Consider the following 13,776-nt stretch of genomic DNA (forward strand, 5'->3'; position numbering starts at 1 on the left):
GAATACATTATGTTTCAGAATTGTGACCAACACTCTGGCAATTGTTGAGCTGATTCAACGACATCGTATGCCATGTTGATAGCTATATCTGCCAGACCAAACCCCGCAGCACACGTCTGATATTTTTCAATTCTGGAAAGAAAAGGATGTTGTTCGTTAGGTTGTTCATGCAAAGACTGAACTCCGGTGAATGTCCGTACGCCATTGCTTCACTCACATCGGCTATGAAAAACGCCCGATGAGAGCCTGAAGTCTTCGGTAGTGTCAAATTGGTATCTCGTGCATCCCATAAAAACAATGTCTGCGAAAAGCGTGTTCCGTTTTTTAGGTCCTCGGGACCGGGGACACCCACCCCTTCCCCCTAGGTCTCCTGATTTCTTGTTCACGACATACTCGACATCTGGGCCTCGGAGGCGCGCGCCTCAGCGGCCAGCTCGGGCGCAACGTCCACCAGCATGGCGTTGGCGCCGTCAATGTCGGCGACGTGGTTCTCGAGCTGGGCAAGGAGGGCGTCGATCTCGGCGCGCTGGGCTTGGATGGCGGCGAACAGGGACTCGTTGGAAGCCTGGGTGTTTTGGAGGCGAGCGTTGAGGTGGGACTGCTGAGATGCAAGGCGCGGGGCAAGGTGGGCGGCGAGGACGTCGTCTGGGGGTAGGAGATGTGGTCTGTTCCAAAAGGGGAAAGGGAAAGATGAACGTCAGCTTGGGGAGACAGCAAGACAAAAAGACAGCGAGAGGGGGGAAGCATACGGAATTGGTTCTTCGGCCGAGGCGCCGCTTTCTTGTCTCCTACGTTCTGCGTCGCTGACGAGGTTCTCGAATTCGTTCAATTTCCGGATGACGTCGCGATCGTCGAGGATCGACTGGAAGTCCTTCTGCAGCGTGGTCCATCGTAGTTAGCCAGGCTGTCCGTCCTCTGATACTACAGACAATGCTTCTTCCTCTTCTTCTTCTTCTTTTCGCAGGGCGCAGAGGCCCGAGGGAATGAAAGCCAGCGACCATGAGAGAGAAAGAACGGGGAGTGGGGGGGGACAAGGGAGAACGCACGTTGCACCTCTCTTCAAGGTAGTCGACCATCTGCTTCTGGACGTTGCGCAGGGTATTGGGCGCATGGGCGGCGATAGTCGGGAAGCAGGCGGCGAAGTTGTCGTAGGCAACCTTTTGGAGGGTCCGCTGGAGGGCGAGATCGTAGAGTTGCGTGAAGCGGGTGGCGCGCGGACCGGGGGTCACGAGAGCGTGCTTCTGCGGGAGGGGAGGGGAGGCCGGCGGCTGCTCTTGTTCCTGCCCCTGTTGTTGCCGCTGTACCGCTGTCGTTGTTTCTACTGTCGTCGATGTTGCGACGGCCGTGTGCGTTCCGGGCTCCGCTGGCGGCGGGGGTTGAACGGCGTGGTCTTGGGCCTGTGTTTGTGTTGATGTCTGGTGAGGCTCGGGCTGGGAGGGAAGGTGTTGCTGATCTTGGTTGTCTTGGTCCGGGGCGGACATTGTGGGCGATTGGTGTGTGCCGCGTTCCGGTTGTCGATGTTGTTATCGCTGTGGGAGGTCGAGTGGGTTGGGGGACGCTGTACAGTGGTTGATGTGTTTTGCGACTCGAGGTGTGAAATACGATGGGGGTTGTCAATGGGGTTGCCGACCTGAGACGCGTTTTCGGCGCTTGTAGTGGGGGACGGAGCAGACGGCGCCGCGAATGCGACGGAAGTTCACGTGCAAGCCGCAGGCCGCAGGCTTGGCCCCATGGTACTGTCTTGGCGGCGGGATGAACCGCCAAGGAACAGAAAACGCTTTTCGGACGACATGAGTTTTTGGGACTCGACGGGTGTGGCGCTCTTCCGCGCACATCCATGTCGTCAACCCGTTAAACGTTGGAATTCTCATCTAACTTCTCTCTACCAATATGTGTCGGGACGGCGCAACATGACATACCGCCGCAGAGCCATATGGAAGGCGTCTGTAGAATGAGTATGCACATCATGTCATGCCAACGAAGGCTTTCGGGATAACTCCCTTCATACCCTCTCCGTGGTTGATACGGCCGTACGGACGCCGCGCGCTTGGCGCAGTTCGCAATGATTGATGATACGAACGACCGCCTTCCCAAGTTCGACCGGTGCTGCTCAACGCGCTGCTGGTCCCTACAGTATAGTAATCCGCCATTGTTTGGTCAGTGACAAGGATTTCGTGAGAGGCCAAGGGTTCCGCTGTAGTAAAAATCTGTCTACTACAATACCTGTGTGCAACCCACGCACCCGCCGTCATGGAGTAATCATGCTCCGCGACGAGATTCGAGATGATCCTACCTATCGACCACGGGCTCTTATCTTCTTCTAGTCTATTTAAATACATGACGAGTTCCCGCATCTCGTCTGATAGCAACTGGGAACAATCCAACAGTAGGTCATTCCATCAAACAATGCTTCATCAGTGGCTCGCCCCCTTTCAGCCCTCTTCGAGATGGCACATTGGTTCAACTCGGCTCCTTACGCAGGGTTGGTCGCCGAGAGAACTCACCTTCTGCGTACCCGGCCACAGATCTAGTATTCAAGTCGCAGCTGACGACGTCCAATGTCGGGTCGGAGACCTAGTACACCAAGCACGCAGGCACCCAGTTCGGCACGACCAGGGCCTGGCTCACCGACGCAATGGACGCCTGGCTCGACCTCGACTGAAGGGCGCAGGAGAAGCGCATCAACTCGTTCCCTAGCTTTAGGCTCACGGTCAACGACACGAAGGTCAGGCCCACGGACATCCACCTCGTCGCCCTCTTTTCCGCAAACAAGGACGCTCTCCCGCTGCTGGACCTCCCAGGGCGGCGACATCAAAACATCCTGACAAGGATTCTCTCGGCGACGTGATCGAGTGCAAAGCCTTCCACAGCAAAGTTCACGGCATATATTCGCAGTGGCCGCTTTACTGATCGTGAACAGTCAACATGCTCGCGCCAGGGTCTCCGTATCAGATCCTCGACCAGGAGAACCTCACCCAGGCAGAGGTCGAGCTCGTGCAGCGGATGTACGACTTCAGCGTAACCGGCTCGTCCTCTATCTTGGAACAGTGCCTACGACTTTCGACTATATGCTTCGTCCTCTTGTCCTCGTCACTCGCGAAGCTAGCACGGTACATGTCAAGAAAACAAGCTACAAGTTTCGCGGTCGTACGGGCAGCCATGACTGACATGGCCGTGCGCCCTAGGATCGGGGAGAAGTTCTTTGAGTGGACCGACTCTCGGTGCCCCTTGCCTTTGGACACCGCCCTGGCGCTGGTCGGTTTCCACTGGTACACGAACGCCTACCCGAGGAGCCTGTACCTGTATCACTACATCACTGAGGCTGCGGCCTCGGACGTTCTCTTCGCCGTGCCGATCTCGAGGGAGAAGCCCTTCGGGTACTCGGTGTTTCCCGCCGAGAACATCCTCGTGCCAAAGGCGTGGGCTAGGCAGGTCTATCCCAACTTGGCGTTTTACGAGAGGAACGAAAAGGTAAAACAGGCCTGTCTTGTCCTTCCGGGCTCCCCACAAGACCAGGCTACATTCTCGCCATGTTGCTTGCTGATGTTTGCTAACCAGCAGAGTGCGGCAACCAGGGTAGGCACTTTGCAGCCCTCGAACAACACCAACTCTTTTTTGCAGAACATTGATTAGTTCTCAGCCATAGCGAGGCCCCTGATCAGCCTTTGATGTCTAATTAAACCCATCCATCGGGGGCTCTGTTGTGGTCTACCAATCCTAAACTGCTGCTATTCCGTAGGTACACATTTGTTGCGCAGCACAAACCAGTTGGGGAGTGGACGGTCGGATATCCTCCTTTCTGCGCCATGTGACACACCACGCACAGAAGGTAGGGATGGTGTTCACTTGTTTGGAGTGCATTGTATAATCAATCAAGATTGAGAACGGTTGGCCAGCTCTAAAAAGAAGCGCGAGACGATGGGTTGCAATAGCACAGGGCAGATTACAGACATAGCAGACATGAACAAGGACAGTATAATCAAAGACAGCCAAAACTGTGCTCTCAAGTTATCCCACAGAATAGCCATAATGCTGATTGTCGCTCGTCATTCGCTACAACCATGAAAACTTTTAATCTATATAATTCCACCAAAGAACCGTCTTCACAGGCAGCTGACAGCAGCTATTAATAATTGTCGTATGTTTCTCATTAAAAGAACCGGCTAAGGATCCTCTGTGTGATGGTTCTGTGTCGGTCTTGGTAGGTATGGTACAGCATCATCCCCCAATGCCTGGCCCCTCCCTCCCTGCCCATTCGTTTCGTTCCGTTCCCCGTGAAGACAAAAGTGTCTCTCGGCAAAGCAATGGGACGCCAAAACTTTTGTTGTTCATGCTTTCCCCCCTTCCCTACCAGTTTCTCCCAATCCGCCTCCCGTCCACCTTCGCCAAATATACAGATAGTTGTAGCACCGACTTATCGCCATCATTTACATTATGGCGATGAAGAAGGAGGGAGCTAGCTCAAACGTCATTACGCCGAGGTCATCCACAAAAACATAAGACCAGACCGTCGACATGGATGCAAATGCTTGAAAAACGCATGCGCATACCGAAATCAAAAAGGAAAATCAAAAATCAAAAATGAAGAAAACGGGCCTGGAGAAAGGTTACAGGAAACGGTGTGTATGTTCCACGCCCTTGCCCTGCTAACTCCTGGCAAAAGAAAAGAAGTGGCATGTAACTTTTCTCTTACTTCCTTTTCGGCATCGTCCGAAGGTCATGCGAGTACCTTTGGAGTTGAAGACTCTTGTTGATGACTGGTTCGATTGTCGTGACAGCTTGATGTCTCAACAAGGGAACCGAGACTGCCCTCGAGACGCCATGATAAATAGGTGACATTCGAGACAACGCTGGCCAAAGTTTCTCGTCTGTGCCACGGTGGAGAACCGACGACGCTTTTGAGGGGCTTGTAACTGCCGTATCAGAACTGTTATCTTAGGCCGCGGCCTGGGAGGCACCGCGGCCGCGGACACTGCCGCGACCACGGGCCTGACCACCGCCGGTGAAGTTACCGCGGGCGCTTCCCTGGCTACCGGAGCGGTTCCCCTCGAATCCGCCACGGCCGCGGCCGCCACCAGTGGCGTTACCACGGGGGGTGGAGTAGTTGCTGCCACCGTAGGCGGTAGCCTTGGGGCGGCGGGGCTCAACGATAATGTTCTCGCCGTTGACGGTGTGAGGATTGGCGGCGGCGGCAGCCTGGTAGCCAGCGACAGTAGCGAACTCGACGAAGGCGCAGTTCTAGCACATTGTTAGTTACAACCGATCAGACTTGACCACATGGTTTCATTCCTACCTTCTGGCGATTGATGTCGAAGTAGGTGAGCTCGCCGTGGGCGGCCAGAGCGGCCTTGAGGTCCTCCGCCTTGACCTTATCGGTCACGTACTTAACGTATCCCAGCGTGCCGTAGTTCTCGGGAGGCGCTTGCGAGATAGACTGGGGGCGGTTCTGGCGCTTCGAGTCGGCGCCAACGGATTGCCACTCAGCAGACGGAGAGGCCTCCTTCGCAACCTGGGCCTCGGGTTCCTTGGTAGCGGCGGTTGTGGCAGGGGCAGCGGGTTGAGGAGAGACGGCAGCGGGCGCGGGAGCCTTGGCCTGGGTGGGGGCAGGAGGAGTGGCGGTCTTGGGGAGAGGAACGACAGGCTTTGGACCGACGGCGGCGGCGGCGCGACTAGCCCAGGACATGGGCTTCATGGGGACGGGAGCGGGAGCGGGAGCGGGAGCGGGCGCAGGCGCAGGCTTCTCGGACTCGACGGCAGGAGCCTTGGTGGGTGCGACGGGGGTAGGGGAGGGGTCGACAGGCTTCTCGGGCTCCTTGATGTCCTCCTCGGCGATCGCCTGGGCAGTGACCTCGGGGTCGACCGTAGGCTCCTCAACCTGAGCCTCGGGGGCCTTGGTAGTCTCAGGGGCGGCGGTCTCGGCTTCGCCGTTGTTGGAAGAAGCATCTTGGGGAGCCGCGCTGACCTCCTCCAGCTTCTTCTCGACCTCGTCGACGTCAACGGCAGGTCCAGCAGCCTCCTCGGGGGTCTCCTCAACCTTGGGCTGCTCAGGCTCCTGCTGGGCAGGGGCCTCGGCAACCTCCTCAGGGGCAGCCTGCTCCGCGGGGGCGGCCTCGGGCTCGGCAACGGGTTCCTCCTCGTCCTCGTCGTTGATGTATCTCAGGATGTCGTTGACGACGAAGTAGCCAGAGGGCTGGGGCGCAAGGACGAAAGTCTGAACGAACTTCTTCGGCTCGGCGGACTTGATAGAGCTCTCGCCAATGACCTGGATGACGATATTGTCGAATGAGGCCTGGGAGTCGACATTCGTAATGCGGACCTTGCTATTCTCGAACTCGAGGCTCTTAATTCTGTCTTGGATAGCCTGGAAAAGGGACAGTGGTCAGCAAACAATCAACACGGAGGAAGGGGGCAAAAGAGCGAAAGCAGAAACAGCAAGGCTGTGTAATACGTACTTGTCGACCAACAGAAACGTTGGCGACCTCTGCCTCCATTCCATAGACGAACTGGGAGCGCTTTCCGTAGAAAAGCTGCGAGCTACGTGTTAGCACGACCAAGTTACACCGGGTGGGGAATAGGTGCTGGACATACGTGAAGCTTATCCGGGTTCTTGCTCAGGGTTGTGTAGTATTGCTCGACAAAGTACCAGCCAACCTCATCCTTGCTGAGGTTGTTGTTACCGGCCGACGAGGCATCGTTGGTAGCGGTGGGACCTGATGATGTTGGCTCGACAGCGTCCTTCAGCTGGTCCAGGTTTGTGTAGTTACCGTTGGTTGCCATGATTGCTTCTGAGGAATCTGGTTTGGGGCGCAATCGGGCCGAGGAAGGTGGGACGGCGGATGGAGAAGGGTGTGATGAGGGCGCAGGAGACGATGCTCGAGGTTTCTATTCGGTTGCTTGGGCGGCTGTTCGCGGAAGGGCGGTCGGCAGTTGAAGAACCCTTCTGTTGATGGAATGTTAGATGGGCAATCAATATGCGCCAATGAGGGAAGAGGATGGAGATTCCGAGAACAGAAGCTCGCTAAGGAGAGGGGGTGGAAGAGAAGAGGCAAACCGGCTGGGATAGTAGCTACCTCAAGAGATGCGGTGGTTCAAAAGGAAATGATTAGAACTGACTCGAAAAGGTGTGATGACCGGGGGGAGGATCAGTACGCCGGAAAAAGAGTTTCGACGATGGTGCGAGGGGCGGGTGGGAGATGGAGATGGAGATGGAGACGCGTTACGAGAGCGATGTGCGGAGATAAGTGAGAGGTAAGGGAGAGGGAAGAAAAATGAATGTGCACAGTTAGGATCTGGGAGAAAACCGGCGCAGGGTGTGTGGGTTTTTGTTCCTGTTCAAATCTGTCGTCGGGGTGTCGGGGTGGCGGGCGGCGGGTGGGAGAGCGGAGCGTTGCGAAGAGGAGGAGGAGGATGAGGAGGAGAGGAAGTGGAGGTCGGGGTTTTTTTTTTCTTCTTCTTTTTTCTTTGGGTTGATGTTCGTGAGTACACTTTTGGACTCTCCTACCAGATAGGTTTGCTGGGCTAGGCGCATCCAACGAAGTGAATCGGCAGGGCAGGAGGATAAAAAATAAAAAATAAAACCCCAAACCACAATTGTTGCTGCCAGATCAAGGCATGCCCTGTGTGCTCCTGGGTAGCGTGGTGGTTTCCCGCCCACGGCCGTTCGTACACTGCGAGTTGATTACCGACCAAAGGTGGGGTTTTGTGTGCACAGATCTCTGGACTTCGGAGAGCTTCGAGAGTACCTCAATCAGCATATGGATGTGCCTTTGAACGGAAGTATCGGGCTGTCCACGGAGGTATCACAAGTGTGGCTTATATCAGCAAGGTCGCAGGCAACCCCAAGCTCTTGGCTGGGAGCTCTGGCGAGACATGATCAACTCCAGGAGGACAACAGAGAATTGCAATTGAATGATATCTAGAAAACGAAGGACTCGCAAAGGTGGCAATTCACATGGCATGCTTCGGCCCCATGCATCAGTGCATTTTTAGGCGCCCTCGGTAGAGCGCACGGCGTCTGTCTGGCCGATCATTCATTGTCCTGCTCGTCGGGATTCCAGCGCACACAGTGCCTACCGAGGCATGAGGCCGGGAGGCTAAGCAAGGAAGTCAGACGCCAATGCAGACTACATCCATTGTTCTGGAGATATCCTTGTACAACTCCTCGCTTGAACCTGTCAGCCCGAAGGAGGTGGCCATTCCCAGGCGACGGCAATAGTCTATTGCTATTTTATTCACTTCCCCCCTTGGCCCTTGCCTTTGGCACAAGGGAGTCTACTCAACCCAGCCAAACACCTCACTCACAGCCATTGTGTTGGATCTTACGCCAATCAGTGTAATAGCGAGGCCGATTAAATCCACAAACAGGAGCAGGGTCGCCGCCATCATGAAGCGGGGGCTAAATACGCGGTACAGCATGAGGTGTCTCCTCAGCCACCCTGCCCAAGCCATGGTCGAAAGCGACTCGACAGCAAAGTAAGCCACGAAAATGCCCAGCGCTCTGCTGACGTTCTCGAGGATTCCCTTTCTTTTGGGGCCAACCTTCCAGAGCACAATGAGCGGGACAGCCGCAACCGCGACGATCTGACCGCCAAATGTGTTGAGAGCCACGACAATGGGACTCCACGGGTACCGGATCGAGAAGAGCGGAATGAAGGCGCTGTCCCATTGAATGCTACTAAGAACAGCCTGGTGGCCCGTCTTGAAGTAGCCAAAGTTGCCAAGGACTCCAAGCATGACGGGTCCAATAGCCTCGTTCGTCAGGGAGTTTAGATCGAGGATCTCAGCGAGTGACATGATCTGCCAGAACACGAGGGCCAACGCACCGCCTCCCATAGGCTTCGAGAGGAGAATGCAAGCTCCCACGATGTTCATTGGCAAGAGCAGATATCTCGCCCCGTTCGTATTGCCGTAGCCCAAAACCGTGATCTGGGTGGTTCCCGTCTTAGTCGGTGTCGTCAGGATGGACACCAACGGTGGCGCCCATACGAACGCCGTAGTTCCGGCGACAAAAACCAAGGCGAGAATGGCCTGCGCCAGGTAGACTGCAGCAGTCTTGAGCGTCTTGTCCGGTAGGCTTGGAAACCATTCGCCGTTATCTGCGGCATCGAGGACCCAGTATGTGGCCGACATGAAGAGACCGATGCGGTAGACGTATCCAATCCACGCTGGTGCAAGCCCCTCCCAGGAGCGGGTGGGCAAGAGGAACGACTTGATGATAGAAGGCAATATGAGGGCGACGGCAAAGGGGATAGCCAGTTGCCACGTGGCAGAGGTCGAGGAAGTAGCCGAAGCGTAGTAGGTGGACGTGCAGTAGGGCATCTGCTCCTCGCGGCAGAGCTTCGAGAATGATGCCAATCTACCAAGAACGACAAAGAGAACCGAGTGGTAGATTGCAAGGGTGCGCTCCTTCCTTGTTGGTACGGAAAATGCGGCAAAGACGTTGGCCACGCCGAAGGTCGTGATGAAAAAAAGGAGAATCGAGTCCTCCCAGATGGTGTACGAGTTTGAGGCGAACCCAAGCGACTGGCTGAGCGTGAAGACGACAGCAAGCCAACCCCAGATGGTGTTCGGCATAAGATTCCAGAAGGTCTTGCCGAAGCCGTACAACGAAACCAGGACTCCAATCGCGCTGGTAATGGCGGCGCCAGCGAAGGCATAGACAAGATCCTCAGGTCCAGTAAAGATGGAGTATCCAGCTCCAGCTGCTGCTCCGGGGACGGCACCGAGAATGGCCGTGAGGAACACCTTCTTATGGAGAGTTTTGTACGAAGTGGCAGCATCGCCCTGAACGCCCTGAAGCTCCAACTTCTTCTCCGCCAGGTCGAGCTCGAGGTCATCGAGAACGGCAAAGTCCTCGTCCGCATCGCGGGAGACATAGACAAGCAACGTGACGACGCCAACGGCCATGACTACAATGCCCGTCACCATCTTGGGCACGTCAAAGCGGGCCCACAGATCCTTGCAAATGCGTAGCGTCTCCTCTTGGAATAAGTTGAAGAAGCCGTGAGAGTCTTGCCATGACTTCCACTGCCACGACCGTTCGGCCTTCCTCCAGAGATGCGATACGTGGCCAGCGGTGGCGCTCTTGGACTGGTCGATGCCGCGAGCGGCAAAGTACGAGTCTTGGTATCGCTGGATACCGGCGGCTGTCATACGCGACACGGCTGCAAGGTTGTCCCAGGCCTTGCCCTTCTTGCCAGCGAAAGCTTCCTCGATGGGGCTTCCGAGGTTGTTGTAAGGGATGGGAATCCCTAGTAACAATGCCAGAGTCGGGACGAGATCGATCTGATTAACTGGCCTGATCTTGGCCATCGCGGGCGGCTCTTTGAACTCGGGTTTCGTCCGACCGAAAAACGGGCGCTTGGAGTACATCCACAGAGCTGCCTCGACCTCGTCGTCGCTCTCCCCGCCGTGGTCGCCCTTGGCGTCCATGCCATGGTCTCCCATAACGACCAGAAGAGTGTCATCATCAATTTGAGCCACAAGATCACGGATGAAAGTATCCATCTGTTGAAGCTTTTCTCTCATTGCCACATGGTTCGGGCCGTATCGGTGTCCGGCGTGGTCGACACCAAGCAGATGTCCAACAAGGACGTCCCATTTGCCCTTCTGCTCCTGCTCGAGGAGTGGGAAGATGTGATCGATAACACCATTGTCCACCGTGTGCAGATCCCAGACGTTGAAGCTATCGTATGCGCGGCTTACGTTGGCCTCGAAGTATCCAGGGAACAGAGACCACCAAGTATCGTCACCGAGGTGGGCAATGCGCTTCCCGGCGTCCTTCAGCTGCATAAGCAAGTTATCCTCCTTGATGGCCGTGCCGGCAAAGTTGCTGCCGGCATCGATGAAGGTCGGCAGGGTTCCCGTAGTCAAGCCCTTCAACCGCTGGAGCGTCGTCGTCGGTGGGTCGGCTATGAAGGGGCGCAGGAAGGCGTGCTCCGGTGACTTGACGGCGGTCTCGTGCAAGAAGGGAAGCGCGTTATGGAACGGGGCCTGGTCGTCAACGGGGACGGTGAAGTCGTATCGCAAAGCGTCGACAACGACAACCACTGCCTTGTTGAAGGATTTGGGATGCCAGCAACCCCCCTGGACCGTGCCCTGGCCTTTCCAGCTTGATGGGAGCTCGATTGGCGGCGCCGTGCAGTTGGACTTGTCGTCGAGAACCAGACGTGTCAAAAGGAACCCGCTGGTAAAGAAGGCAATGCCAACGGCGTGCAGACACAAAATCCAGGCCCAGAACCCGACGGTCCACCACCACCTGCGCTCGTACGCATCCTTGCGCCGAGACTCGAAGACCTCACGCTGCTTTTCGAGCAGCATTGCCCTTTCCTTCTCGGTCTGTATCTCCTCGGGCGACCTGCTGGCATCTTCAATCGCCTTCTGACGCTTCGCTTTTGCGTACTGCTCGGCGATTGCCTTGTAGTCGGCTGCCGGCGGCGCCTTCGCTCGGGTGGCTTTCTGTTGTGGCATTGTGGGCTTGACTCGACTGGGCTAAGTTGGTGGGAAAGAGCCAGGGAAGGGGAAGAAGAAAAGGAAATAGGAGAAAGAAAAAAAGGGGAGGCGAATCAAAGCTGGCACTCGATGGCCATTGGACTATAGGAAACTATCAAGCCCCTGTTCCGGTGTTGGTCGATGATTGTTCTTGGGATAGGTATTCTGTTGATCGTAGCTTGTGAGAGAAATGAGGTGGTATAAATGGCGAAAGGAGCTCAAATTTGGGAGGTTCCGGCAGCAGCCGTCCCAGCGTGGGACCGGGGGCCAGCGTTGGTGGGGCAGTCGGATGCCATTCAGGGGCCAAGGTTCTGCACCTTTGCGGCCGGCAACCGTTGGGCCACTGACAGGGCTTGTATTGAAACCTGTATGTCATCATCATCAATGAGGTTAGGTAGGTAGGTACCTAAGTAGATAGGCGAGTACTCTGCACAGAGCCTCGTTGCTACAACTTTATATGATCATTCGTGGGGAAATGTCGACGCAACTCGAACGTTTGTTTGGTTCGTAATCGATTATCTACTCTGGACTTCAATACCAACGCGTTTCCAAACCAAAACAAAAAATCACTCAGCTCGGTCCAAGCGCCACTCCAACAACACTTGTTCTCAAACCAGACAGCAGAGGTCAGGAATTACTCGATATCTGCTTGGGAAAACTTGCGCGCGGAGATCTTCCTCTTGAACAATTCATCCATGTCCGCCTGCGGCCTGCCTCGGACCTCTGGCAGGCAAAAGTATGCCCAACCCCAGAATACGGCATTGATGCCAGAGTACACCATTGCCGCGCGAGGTCCAAGACCCCATCCGTTGGGAACGTCCTCCAGCATTCTCGGCAATAGCCACATGTTGAACTGACCGGCGATGAGGTACGCTACACGACCGATGACGAGTGTCTTGGCCTTCTGGCGAGTCGACGGTATCTCGGGGTTGATGGCGTATGCGAGCGGTCCGATTGAGAGATTGTAAACGCCGGTGAAGATGACAAGCAGAACCGCAATGACCCATGGAATTGCCACGTGCGCGTCGTTGAAGAACCCCAGGACACCGACACCGGCCATGAGAACAACTGCAACCCCCAGGCCCCAGAGCCAAATCGTCCTGCGTCCAATGTACTTCATCAGGGGCCAAGATGTGACGATGCAGATGATACCGATTGCGTACTGTATCAGCGTGAAGTCGTACGACTTGGAGCTGCTCATACCGGCCTTCTGATACAGCTTAGCTGAGTAGAACATAAGCGCCGATCCACAGAGTTGTTGCGTGAGGTTCGTCGTCACAACGATCATGGTGCGGCGGAGGTTGATGCCGCGGAAGCATTCGAGGTAGGTGATTTCCGATTCGTTATCGTAATTCTTCTCTTGGTCATTGGTGAGCTCGAGGACCTTGACCTGGCCGTCGACGGGATATGCCGCATCTTTGTTCAGTCTGTTGAGGGAGCGGCGCGCGAGGTCGGGGCGGGACTGTCGTATGAGCCACCAGGGCGACTCAGGAGCGAGGAAGACGCAAATAAGAATGGGTATAGGCCAAATCCACTGAAGAGCGACGGGCAGACGGTACGCCAAAACGTCGTTGTCCTGGATGGTCGTCACAGTTTTGATCGCTGCTGTGGAGAAGAGCTGGCCGAAGATCCAGCACATGGAAATGAACGTCGTGAGGGCCGGACGGAGCTTCAGAGGAGAGATGTCCGATGCGTAGGCTAGCACACAGGCTTGGAAAGAACCCCACGGCACGCCCAAGAGAAAACTGCCGCCAGCAATCATTCCGAGGCCAGCGTTGTAGCCTCGTGTGGGCAAGACCGCCGTCGCGAAGAAGTTGACAAATAGAAACACTATAACGGTGCCGAGGGATACCATCATGGTCTTGCGGTAGCCGTATTTGTCCATGGACAAGCCAGCAAAGTACATGGCTGAGACCTGCCCGGCCTGACTGCTGGTGAGGATCATGGATTGCCAGAGAGCGGGTATCTCTTTGGCAGCGCCGCGTCCCGAGGAGTGGCCAAAGAGGTTCTGGAACTGGGCCAGAGAGAAGAAATTGCCCATGAGGGCGAGGTCGTAGCCCTCCCCGACGATGGTTATGGCGAAGAGGATGGACCACTTGATCGCAGGGCGGAACTTGTTGACGGTTTGCATGTAGGAATGCTGTTCCTCGTACTCTCTGGCGGCCTTTGCATCCGGATCCGAGGCGATAGTGTCGGGCACACCTTTTTTCCTTTGCGAAGAAGACATGTTGGATGACTGTTGCTGAAATGTGTAGTAGGGATGACGATAGAAAAGTATTAGGCCCG

At 55.8% G+C, this 13,776-nt stretch overlaps 5 protein-coding genes across 5 annotated transcripts; 1 reads left to right on the top strand and 4 right to left on the bottom strand.

Annotated features, from left to right (window-relative positions):
* Positions 1-1,609, bottom strand: CDEST_00560 (Putative nuclear MIS12/MIND complex subunit PMF1/Nnf1 protein). The gene is made up of 3 exons (XM_062916719.1): positions 1,047-1,609; positions 750-874; positions 1-665 (listed from the first exon to the last, which is right to left on the bottom strand). Exons 1-3 carry the CDS (start codon positions 1,479-1,481, stop codon positions 383-385), a joined length of 843 nt encoding a protein of 280 aa, XP_062772770.1. The 5' UTR covers positions 1,482-1,609; the 3' UTR covers positions 1-382.
* Positions 1,610-2,925: 1,316 nt separating this feature from the next.
* CDEST_00561 (Putative alpha/Beta hydrolase) lies at positions 2,926-3,824 on the top strand (the record flags this gene model as incomplete). Its single annotated transcript, XM_062916720.1, has 1 exon — positions 2,926-3,824. The coding sequence occupies one exon, from the start codon at positions 2,926-2,928 to the stop codon at positions 3,631-3,633; it is 708 nt and encodes a 235-aa protein (XP_062772771.1). The 3' UTR covers positions 3,634-3,824.
* Positions 3,825-4,935: 1,111 nt separating this feature from the next.
* On the bottom strand, positions 4,936-6,777 carry CDEST_00562 (Putative Ras GTPase-activating protein-binding protein; the record flags this gene model as incomplete). The annotated part of the gene is made up of 4 exons (XM_062916721.1): positions 4,936-5,238; positions 5,294-6,361; positions 6,453-6,527; positions 6,589-6,777. The coding sequence occupies 4 exons, from the start codon at positions 6,775-6,777 to the stop codon at positions 4,936-4,938; spliced, it is 1,635 nt and encodes a 544-aa protein (XP_062772772.1).
* A 1,104-nt stretch (positions 6,778-7,881) lies between these two features.
* On the bottom strand, positions 7,882-11,661 carry CDEST_00563 (Putative Type I phosphodiesterase/nucleotide pyrophosphatase/phosphate transferase). Its single transcript, XM_062916722.1, has one exon. The coding sequence runs from the start codon at positions 11,467-11,469 to the stop codon at positions 8,272-8,274; it is 3,198 nt and encodes a 1,065-aa protein (XP_062772773.1). The 5' UTR covers positions 11,470-11,661; the 3' UTR covers positions 7,882-8,271.
* Positions 11,662-12,124: 463 nt separating this feature from the next.
* Positions 12,125-13,717, bottom strand: CDEST_00564 (Putative major facilitator, sugar transporter, major facilitator superfamily; the record flags this gene model as incomplete). Its single annotated transcript, XM_062916723.1, has 1 exon — positions 12,125-13,717. The coding sequence occupies one exon, from the start codon at positions 13,715-13,717 to the stop codon at positions 12,125-12,127; it is 1,593 nt and encodes a 530-aa protein (XP_062772774.1).
* Between the last annotated feature and the right edge of the window lie 59 nt (positions 13,718-13,776).

This window comes from Colletotrichum destructivum, chromosome 1, assembly GCF_034447905.1.
Source record: "Colletotrichum destructivum chromosome 1, complete sequence".
Taxonomy (NCBI): Eukaryota; Fungi; Ascomycota; class Sordariomycetes; order Glomerellales; family Glomerellaceae; genus Colletotrichum; species Colletotrichum destructivum.

Excerpts from the sequence above, each read along its gene's own strand:
- CDEST_00560 (XM_062916719.1), bottom strand. The coding sequence starts at position 1,481 with ATGTCCGCCCCGGACCAAGACAACCAAGATCAGCAACACCTTCCCTCC. Across the intron at positions 875-1,046 it reads ACCTTGAAGAGAGGTGCAAC|AAGGACTTCCAGTCGATCCT; the intron begins GTGCGTTCTCCC and ends ACCACGCTGCAG. Across the intron at positions 666-749 it reads TCGGCCGAAGAACCAATTCC|ACCACATCTCCTACCCCCAG; the intron begins GTATGCTTCCCC and ends CTTTTGGAACAG.
- CDEST_00563 (XM_062916722.1), bottom strand. The coding sequence starts at position 11,469 with ATGCCACAACAGAAAGCCACCCGAGCGAAGGCGCCGCCGGCAGCCGAC.